The sequence below is a fragment of the Diorhabda sublineata genome, chromosome 3 (assembly GCF_026230105.1).
Source record: "Diorhabda sublineata isolate icDioSubl1.1 chromosome 3, icDioSubl1.1, whole genome shotgun sequence".
NCBI classification, from domain to species: domain Eukaryota; kingdom Metazoa; phylum Arthropoda; class Insecta; order Coleoptera; family Chrysomelidae; genus Diorhabda; species Diorhabda sublineata.
Genome location: NC_079476.1, coordinates 13,070,194 through 13,081,758, shown reverse-complemented (window position 1 = coordinate 13,081,758; position 11,565 = coordinate 13,070,194). Strand labels below are relative to the sequence as shown.

The window sequence follows — 11,565 nt, the reverse complement described above, 5'->3', positions numbered from 1 at the left end:
TCATCAATACTTTATACCATCGGTTTTCATAATTTTCAAAATAAAATATTCCGAAAAAGGTACACAGTATCGAGTTTTATCAAGAGTACCATTTTGGTGTTAAATTGAATGATGTTTGAAATTGCACGTGCAAAAATGAAGTAATTCTAATGTAGGATCTTGAAAAAAGTTGTCCATTAATTTGGATCGTTATCCAGAGTTCAAAAAATACTCTGCCGTGACTGCGGAAAGAAGACATAAGCTCAAGCAACCCAGTTTTATTGTAGTCGTCACCTAAGATTAGGTGATATATCATTTCATCTTTAGCGTAAAACTTGTTCAGAGCCTCAACTCATATTCTGTAATAAAAAATTGATATTATTTTACAATATTGCTTACATTATATGAACGCAGACCATCTGCAGCAAATTTCATTGCATTGTAAGTTATTTGGGGCTCCACATCAAATATCTATTAACCGTTTTGAGAGGTCTCGCTACAACCCTCAAGTTGACATTGAGTCGCCATGGCTTTCTTTTTGTTAAATTATCATTTGTCAATATTTGAAATATAATTATTTTTACTTGCTTTGAGATTATATGATGTGGATTTCTCATGAAAACATTAATTTTGACACATCACTTCAACCAAGACAAAGAGCTAGGATCAGCGTCACATAGACAGTTTTATGTTTTTCCTACTTGGTGTTCATTATAATTACAAAACACTAAACTCAATGTGATACTCCTTGATTATGACTATTTGGAAGACGAAAGAAATTCTATAACAATAATTTTATTGAACACATTGCAGACCACTTAAAGTTTCTTTATCATGTGCTCTTACAGCAACTTAAAAGGTTTCGCGTTTCATTCCATAAATTTCTGCTACTTATTTGAAATGAGTACTTAAAACATTATGACAGAATATCGCGTACATTTATTCTAATATTGGGTTTTTTTTAGGAAATTATGACGAAAAGAACTCAAATTAAATAATTACATCATGTGAAGATTTCTTAAACTCTGCTACAAAAACCACAATGGCAAGTTTATGACTAGAATAACTTGAGAAGCGATATATCATTGAAATATATCATAAATTCTGATTTATAGAAATTTATGTCGTTACAATAGCTCATTAGTGCGAATAAGATTAGTACAAAGGTTTGAGCATAGATGGCATAATTATAATTATCAAATGAAACTAGAATGACTTACAACAAAATTATATTGCTAATACGTACCTTTGTCCATTAAAGATTGGACCCTGGTAGACATACATATTTCTTATCTCTCTTAAGTCTTAAGCATTAGTTCATAATTCAGAATGATACATATCCATTTGCACATATCTATGAAGACAATAATAGTTAATGCTAGTTAATGTTATTAAAGTTTATTAAGGTACTTTGATGGAGACTCTCCTCAAATGTGGTAAAGCATTTATGTTCTAAAGTAGTGTTAGTAACTTGAGGTCAATTAGAGATAGAAAAGTGTATAACTAACAGAAGATGAATACAAACAAAACATTTATAGAAATAAATAGAGCCCGAGTCGTAGACTTAGTTATTAATAAAGTGTATCTATTAAATAGATCGACTTTATTCGTCAGCGATTCGCAATTCTTCAATGAGACATCAATTATTTATCAAGTACTAACAAAACATTATAAATAATTCTTCAATTTTCTATTAGAACATTCCGTTATTCAGTGAGGAGCGACATCTTAATATAGTGATTTAGGTTATATAGTAAAGATAATTAATTTATTATGACAGCTTTCAGATTTCGAAATTGTTTCTATTTACTTTATTCAAAAGTAAAATAGTCAACGTTTTTTTTTAACAGTGACTACCAGTTTTGGGTGCGATTACATCCAATAAAAACAGCTGTATTCAAGAAATTAAATATTTTTAGTTTCGTTCAAATGCAGAAAACCAAACATTTTAGAATTTTTCAACACAACAATTGCTTGTAACTTTTAATTTGATTTCGTCGTATTTTTGACTTGATGTCTTAAAGTGATTTATTTTAATATACAAATTTTATTATTCTATTTTATGATTTTATTAAAGGGGGAGTCATATATTGAACAGAGTCGTGTAAAAATCAGCTCTCGTCGATTAATCATTTTACAAGTGTAAATATAGTTATTTAGTGAAAAAAAAATCTACAACCATTATCGCAATCATCACCCCATCTCAAAGTAAGCAAATTTAAAATCTTCATAACGAATTTAAAATTTGAATGCTAACAATCAAACACGATTGTTGTTAGTCAAGGTACAAAACCTGTTGCCGCTTATCAGCAAAACAACATTTAGAAACCAGTACCGGTTAAAGTACCAATATGTTAATTAGATTCAAAGAAGATGGATGAAAACAGCACAAACAATTTTACTTTTACCCTACCTAATAACCCTCCACAATCTTATTCATCCATTACAAGCCAACAAAAAACAATTTTTCCACCGAAACAACAAGCAATAGTAATTAGCTCACTAAATCGAGTAAAATTAGAAGAATACCTGATAGCCGTAGGCACTATTATCAATCCCAGCAAAATTATATTTTCATCAAGAATAACCAATAATAGAATATGCATATATCTAAATAGAAAAGAAGACGTGGACGAATTCTTAACAAAATGCAATGGAAAAATCAAAGTGAATAACGAAATTCTTTCTATACGTCGACTTATAACGCCTAGTGAAAGATTACTACTATCGAACGTCTGTCCAACTATACCTCATACAATTATCGAAAAGGAACTCAGACAATTGGGCCTCCATCTGTCGTCTTCCATAACATTCCTCAAAATCGGTACTTCTAACCCAAACTTTAAACACATTCTAAGCTTTCGCCGTATTGTTTACATATCTCCCACACAAATTACAATACCTACCCCGATTCTTTTTAATTTTGAAGATACTACATACCGAACGGATCAGGACATAACTCTAATAATTGTCAGAACACATCAATAAGCAACAAGATCAACAAACATCGTCAATCAAATCTACAACAAACCTTCAGATTCGAACTAGACCACAACAACACATATAGCTCCTACCAACCTCAAACATACCACTCAATCCACAACCGATAGCAGAAATTCTAAAAAACTAACCATATCAACAGAAATACACATGGATACAGATACAACGAATACAAAACGCATCTTATCTGAGATCACAACACCTACACCACATCAAAGGATACATTTAATAAACCAAACGAACAAACAATTAAGAAAGCGAAAAAGATAGTAAACAACAAATCAAATACACAAACAAGTACTTTCTACAAATTAATGGAGTCAGCACAACAAATATTTGAAAACGAAAGCCAAATCTTAACTTTCGCGGAAGCCGTTGATTTCTTCGAAAATGCAATAGGAACAAAAGATCCATTAAGTATATCAAAAATATATACAGAAGATACAAAAAGCTTCTTAAAACTACTCGCACACATGCATCCATATTTTACAAACAAAAGAATGAAAAGCATCAGTACAAGAATCAGGAAAAAAATCATGGGCAGCTAAATTTACACCCGTCAACTATCGCACAAGAAATAGAAGAATACTCTGAATCATCAATTGAATCATCGCAGGAATAATGACTAATAATAACTCAATTTTACAGTGAAATCTAAGAGGATTCTACAGAAGATTCGAAATGCTTAAAAACCTACTCTCCGAACTATCACCAAACATAATATGCTTACAAGAAACCAATTTTAAAAATCAACATTATTACAACTTGAAAAACTACACCTGCTTCTACAAAAATAGAACGTACAATGGAAAGGCATCTGGAGGTGTAGCAATATACGTCCACAATAAATATAACACACAACAAATCATTTCTATATCAAACAATATTGAATTAATAACTGTAGCAGCTGATATACCACAAAGAATATATATATCCTCTCTATACATACCCCCAGACCAAAATATCGATACGTCAGAACTTGAACAAGTTCTAAAAACTATTCCAAGTCCTCGATTGATTTTAGGTGATTTTAACGCTCACAATACACTATGGGGATCAAACTATATCACAGCCCGAGGCAAACAATTGACAACATGATAAATTCCCTAAATCTTAACATCTCAAATGACGGAAGACCGTAGATCGTAGATGCTGTCAAAACACACATAGGATATACTAAAATATTATTAAACCATAAACCACTACCTTGGTGGAACAAAGACTGTCAAAACGCAATCAGAATTTATAAGTCCTCTTTTAACAAGTTTAAACGGAAGAATACTGTAGAAAATTTAATTGAATATAAAAAACAAAGAGCCCGAGCGAGATATATTATGAAGAAGAGTAGACAGGAGTCATGGATTAAATTCGTATCTACAATAACATCTTCAACTCCACCATCCTTAGTTTGGCAAAATATTCGGAAGATGTCTGGAATAAAACAATCCCCAAGAATTCCATTTTTAGTTAAAAATAACACTCTGATCACAAATTCAAGTGAAATAGCGGAAGCATTAGCTTCACAATACGAATATAACTCTAATGATTCAAACTATGATGCAAAGTTCATAAAGAATATAAAAAATATCGAAGAAGAAATTTTGGAAGATTTTAGTGAAGAACAATCAAATCCTATTAACTGCGCGTTCAGCCAAATAGAACTTTATGAAGCTCTGAAATCACAAAAACATACTGCCCCTGGTCCAGATCAAATACCAGTAGTATTCCTACAAAAACTTTCAGATAGCACCAAAAACTACCTATTAAAACTGTATAACTACATTTGGACTAATAAAGTCTTTCCTTCAAGCTGGCGCGAAGCTGTGATAATCCCACTTTTGAAACCTGACAAAATAAGAACAAAACCAGAGTCTTACCGGCCAATATCCTTAACGAACGTCCTATGCAAGATTATGGAGAAAATGGTTAATCGTAGACTACTCTGGGTACTAGAACAAAATAATTTATTGCCACCAGAACAAAGCGGATTTCGCCAAAATAGGTGCACAGCTGATAACCTGATAGACCTAGAATCCGAAATAAGTGAAGGTTTTGCCAATAAACAAGAATGCATAGCCGTATATATGGATATCACCAAGGTATATGACATGGTTTGGAAACACAATATAACCTCAAAACTACAAAAGTGGGGTCTAGGAGGGAACATTCTACACTTCATAAAAAATTTCCTGACAGACAGATACTTCCAAGTGAGAGTAGACAGAAGCCTATCAGCTAAAAAACTACAGAAGAATGGGATTCCACAAGGGTCTACAATAAGTACCACTCTATTCCTGATTGCTATCACCGATATTCTTGACAAATGCTCTCCGCTAGTCAAAGGAAGATTATACGCCGATGATTTAGTACTATTTGCAAAAGGGAAAAATATAACCACTATCCAAATACATTTACAAATCGTACTCGATAACCTAAGCAACTGGTCTAACACCAACGGATTGAAATTCTCGTAAACTAAAACAAAATGTATTCTCTTCTCCAGAAAGTACATACAAGAAAAACCTATATTAATCTTGAATAGTCAAAATCTAGAGTTCGTAGAATATATAAAATTTTTGGGCATAACTTTTGATAAAAAACTCACCTGGAAACAACATATTGACTACCTTAAGAAAGTCTGTCAAAATGGTCTGAATCTATTGAAAACAATTGCCAGCCATAAATGGGGCGCGGATTCCACCTGTCTGATAAATCTATATAAGGCTCTTATAAGATCAAGGATCGACTATGGCTCCATAGTTTACGCATCATACGAGAAAACACACCTCAAGCAACTTGACGTATTAGAAAACACTGCACTAAGAATCGCCACCGGCGCATTTCGAACAACACCGATAGAGAGTCTCCACTGTCTAACTGGAGAACCACCCCTTCGACTGCGAAGAATGCAACTTAGCATAACCTACGCAACATCAGTAATATCAAATAGAAATAATCCAGTAAATTACAACATCAAAACAGATCGCTTTAAAAATTTATTCGGAAACAAACAAACAACGATTCCCTTCTACGAAAGAATTCGCCAATACACAAACATCTTGACAATCGAACTACCAGTTTTCTTTCCAACCAATATAAAAACTCCTCCCCCTTGGATAATCCCTATTCCTACCATCAACGTTAATTTGAGTTACTACAAAAAAGAGGAAACAAACCACCCCCTGATAGTTCAATCATTTCGCACCCTCGTTGAAGAAAACCTCAAAGAATACCATCTTATGTACACTGACGCATCCAAAACACCTAATGGCGTAGGAGCAGCAGTTATACTAGCAAACGAAAATTTTGCATTTAAGCTATCTCCTCACAATAGCGTCCACACCGGCGAACTTTATGTTATATTTCAGGCATTAACAATCGCCAGTAGATATGAATATAAAAAAATTGCAGTAATTACTGATTCTATGAGCTCCATCAACACCATTAAACAACTCTTTCCCAAACACCCAGTAGGCTCCCTCATTAAAACCCAACTATACCTCCTCCACCAATCCAAAGCGTGCGTCCAAATTATCTGGGTCCCATCGCACACCAATATCCCAGGAAACGAAAAAGCGGATCAATACGCCAGAGAAACAGCAGATAACAACAAAGCAACAATTGTGCGCGAAGTGATGGTCAGTGATTTCAAAGCGGTAATAAAAGCGAAAGCTCAGTGTAAGTGGCAAAGTGAATGGAACAGGTCGCAGTCAATATTGAAAACCATTAAACCATACGTTAAACCATGGAAAGGTAGCCCAAAAAGTCGCGCAGATCAAATAAAAATCGATCGCTTAAGGCTGGGTCATACTAAAGCAACACACTCCCATCTATTTAATAGAGAAAACCCACTGATATGTGAAACTTGTAACGAGAACATTAATGTTGAACATTTATTGTTAAACTGTCGAAAGTACAGAAATGAAAGAATACTTAACAATTTTTTAGACAATATAACCACCTTACTCAATGAAAATTGTAATAATGCAAACATAATTAAGTATTTGAAAGACACCAAATTATATCACAAACTATAATTGACATGTCGCTAATAACCTTTGTAGTTGATGCGACAATAAATTTAAAAAAAAAATTTATTAAAGGAATAAATAATATATACATTGAATAATGAAACAGATAATTATTAAGGGAGGTAAATAATAAAATGATAAAACAACAATATTTCTAATAATATTAATCAAAAAGGTAACATAGCATAGACTTCACTGTCAAACCAAATATATGTTTTCACATAAAACAACATTTTTTTTTTGAAATTTGAATTGTTTTCAGTGCGATTCTTGTCCTTATGTTTCTCACGAAAACTTTTCTATTTCTGGTTAATGTCTAATTACTTTTAATATTATGTTTGAACTATTCGCAAAATCAATAAAAATATTTATTTAGTACAATAAGATCTGTTTATAAATAAATATAAGTAAAAAAATTAATTCATTCTAATTAGGGACTCATGAGTAATATACGAATATACCTGATTATGCATATGAAATATCGGTTAGTACCGGAGTATACTTCTGGATGGTACAGTTAGACTAGTCAAACGAAATATCAGTTACCGTATATATATATATATATATATATATATATATATATATATATATATATATATATATATATGGTGGCTAAACACCCCAGATGGGGTAACGCCGCTCTTACGAGCTTTCTAGATCTTTTTTTTTCTTTGTTTCGGGGTAGATCAGTCCCCATTCTCTTCTGTTTATATCTTGTGGCACATATCCTGCCAGGCTCGTCTATCTTTCGTTTTTTCTTGCCAGTTACACATCCCAGTTCTCTTAAGGTCGTCTTTTACCTCTTGCCACCATGTAGACCTTGGTCTTCCTCTTCTTCTAGCACTTCCAGGGGTCCAATCTAATATTGAGTACGCTACTGTTACCTCTCCTGCTCTCCATACATGTCCCAGCCATCTTGCTCTTTGTTGTTTAATTTTTCTTACTATGTCCTCTTTAATTTCTTGTGCTATTTCATGGTTCATTCTTCTTCGGTACTCATTTTCTGTTAGTTTCACTGGTCCTAATATTGTTCTTAATATCTTTCTCTCAACAATTCTTAAGTCTTCTTCTTGCTTTTTTGTCATAGTCATAGTTTCTGCAGCATACATCATGACTGGTCTAATAACTGTTTTATATATTCTCATTTTTATACTTTTTCCTAGTATTTTGTGTTGCAGTAGTTTTTTGTTACCGTAATATGCCCTGTTAGCTGCTGTTGTTTTTTCTTTGACTTCTGCCTCTTTATTTCCGTCACTACTTAAGGTTGTTCCTAAGAACTTGAATGTATCTACTTCCTCAAAATCAAAATTTCCAATTTTTATTTTCTGTTTACCTCCTATAATACGTTTATCTAGCCTCATTATTTTTGTTTTCTTTTCATTTATTTTGAGACCCATTTTACTTCCTTCTAGTACTATTTCCTTTAGCATTTCTTCCATTGTGTTTCGACTTCTTGTGATAAGTGCTATGTCGTCTGCATATGCTACTATTTGTCCACTTCTAGTTTTTATTGTTCTCTTGTCTATTTTACGCATCACATATTCTAGTGCCAAATTGAACAGCGTCGTTGATAAAGCATCCCCCTGTCTTACACCCTGATTTATTTCAAATTCTTCTGTGTTCCCCACTTGTGTCCTTACTGTGACTGTTGTTTTCTTCATTGTACACTGTATTAGTTTTCTTAGTTTGGGGTGTATTCCCAGTTCTTTTAGTGCCGACATGAGCTTACTTCTTTTTATCGAATCAAACGCTTGTTCAAAATCTATGAAGAGTATTTCCACTTCCATTTTATACTCATGCGCTTTCTCCATTATCTGCTTGACCGTATGGATAGCATCTATTGTAGATTTTCCAGATGTAAACCCGGTTTGGTACTGTCCAATTATGGTTTTGGTTTGTTTTGAAATTCTTTTTTGTATGAGTGTTGACAGTATTTTGTATGCGGTGTTTAGCAGCGTGAGTCCTCTGTAATTCTTACATATCTGTTGATCCCCTTTTTTGTGTATAGTAATAATTTCACCAGTTTCCCAATCCTCAGACATTTTTTCTTCGATCCATATCTTTTTGATCAATTCATATAGCCGATATTGGAGGTCAAAGCCTCCATATTTTATTAGCTCCATATTAATGCCATCTAATCCAGGTGCTTTTCCATTGCGGCTTCTATTGATTATTTCATAGATTTCCTCTCTTGTTGGTTCATCCGTATTTTCGGTTGCATTTTCTAGATCTTCTATTTGTTGATATTCTTCATCTTGGAGTACTTCTTTATCTGTAAGTATTTCCTTAAAATATTGCGTCCATGTCATTTTGTACTGGTGTTCATCTTCCGTAACTTTTCCGTTGCTATCCTTTATGCCTTTTATCTTCCCTTTATTTACCTTATTTTGTTCATTTATGCTCTTATAGAACTTCTTCGAGTTTATATTTATATTTTCCCTTTCTATTTCCTTTATTTTGCTGTCTATCCAATTTCTTTTTGCTCTTGTATTAACGCTTTTTGATTCTTTTCTTAACTCATTATATTTTTGTAAGTCCTGTTGCTTGCCAGTTTGGATCCATTTTAGTCTTGCCCCGTTTTTTTTTATTTAGTATTTCATGACAATTTTCATTATACCAGCCTTTATTTGTTGTTTTATTCCGACATGTTCTGCTGCTGCTTCTTTTATACAGTCTTTGATTTGTACCCACTCCGTTTGTATATCATTTGACTTTGTCTGTTCTCTTAATTTTTTTGTTAAAGTATCTCTGTATTTTTTTCTTGCATTTGTGTGGTTCAATTTTTCAATGTTCCATTTCTTTTTTTTTTTAGCGTCTCTTCTACATCTTTTAACCTTCTGCTTTATAGTTGCTGTAACTAGAAAGTGGTCCGTATCTGCGCAAGCTCCCCTAAATGTTCGGACATCCTTTACAGAGCTTTGTTTCCTTCTTGTTATTAATATATGGTCTATTTGCGTGAATTTTTTGTTGTCCGGGGCACTCCAAGTCACTTTGTGGTGGTACGGATGCTGGAATTTGGTGCTGCTTATGACCATATTCGTACTTATAGCTAAATTGCACAATCTTGTTCCATTATCATTTGTTACATTGTGTACTGTATGTTTTCCTGCAACTTGTTTTATGTAATCTTCTTGACCTATCTGTGCGTTAAAATCCCCCAGTACTATAGTTGTATCTTCCTTGGGTATTCCTTCGATTTCCTTCTCCAGATTCTCATATAGTTTTTCTTTTTCTTCTTCTTCACCATTTTCTGTTGGTGCATACACGTTTAAGACTGATAGGTTAAAGGGGGTTGCTTTTATTCGTAAATACGCTATTCTCCCGTTTACCGCCCTAAAGTCTATTATATTATCTTTTAGTTTTTTGCTTACTATAAAACCTGTCCCACCTTGCCCTTGTTTCTCGTTTCCTGAGTATAAGAGGGTGTACTCTTTTTTGTTTATAATTCCCTGTTCTTTCCATCTAATTTCTTGTATGGCTGCTACATCCACCTCATATTTTCTTAGTTCAGCTGCTATTTCTTCCATTTTTCCTGGAGCCAGCATAGTTCTAACATTCCATGTACTAATTTTAATTTCCCTTTTTTATTTATTCTTTTATTTTTTTTATTTTTAGTTCTATTTCCCATTTTATTCTTGTTTTTTGCTATTTTCGGTATTGTTTCATTATCCTTTAGCACGTCCTTGATCTTGCCATTGTTTTCATTGCATATTTCCATATTACCATGGTTCATTAGTTTTTTTCGTCTCTTGAGATTTTATTTAAGTGCGCTGTCTCCATTCCAGGTGATCGTTCACTTGTCGTTCTTTCCCCACTATTTTTTAGTAGGTTCCTTTCCATGTCCATCTGATCTTTTTGAAAACTATACATATCATAAACATTTCCTTCCACGTGCAGCTTATCGTATTTGATATGCGCTCTTTTTCCTTCTTGCCTCGCCTTCTTAAGGTAGGGTATTAGTACTTTCCTACTTTGTTGTACATTCTTGGTATAGTCCTCGTTGATCCATATATTCGTACCCTTAAGTTTTTTTGCGCTTTGTAATATTTCCATTTTCCTTTCTCCTCTATTCATTTTTACAAGTACAGGTCTATTCTTATTTCCAGCAAAGTTTCCTATTTTTCTTATTTCACTTGCCTCTACGTTTAAGCTTACATTTATGCCTGTTTTATTTAGAGCACGTTCGACTTTTCTTTTAACCTCTTCCAATTTCTCGTTTTCATTATCTTCAATGCCACGTATCGTTTGTCTTAACTGTTCGTTTTCTGTTCTTATTTTTGCCATTTCTTGATTATTCTGATCTAATTTGTTGTCAATAGCCATTATTTTTTCATTTAAAGCTATAAACATTGCTTTTATTTCCTCCATGTCTTCATTCCTTTTTTCCATTTTTTGTCCGCTAACCACAGTTTAACAAATCAAGCGTACCGGAGGCGCTATTAGTCAAAAGCCTACTCGGTTAAACTTTCCACACGCCAGAGATCTGACCCAGTTTGCCAAACCGTCGTTAAATTCTTAATCCGCTTCTGTATTTTTATTTCTATTGGAAGAGTAG

At 33.3% G+C, this 11,565-nt stretch overlaps 1 protein-coding gene across 1 annotated transcript; it reads right to left on the bottom strand.

Annotated features, from left to right (window-relative positions):
* Positions 1-7,717: 7,717 nt before the first annotated feature.
* Positions 7,718-10,555, bottom strand: LOC130441665 (uncharacterized). The gene is made up of 3 exons (XM_056775445.1): positions 9,628-10,555; positions 8,413-9,474; positions 7,718-8,280 (listed from the first exon to the last, which is right to left on the bottom strand). Exons 1-3 carry the CDS (start codon positions 10,553-10,555, stop codon positions 7,718-7,720), a joined length of 2,553 nt encoding a protein of 850 aa, XP_056631423.1.
* Between the last annotated feature and the right edge of the window lie 1,010 nt (positions 10,556-11,565).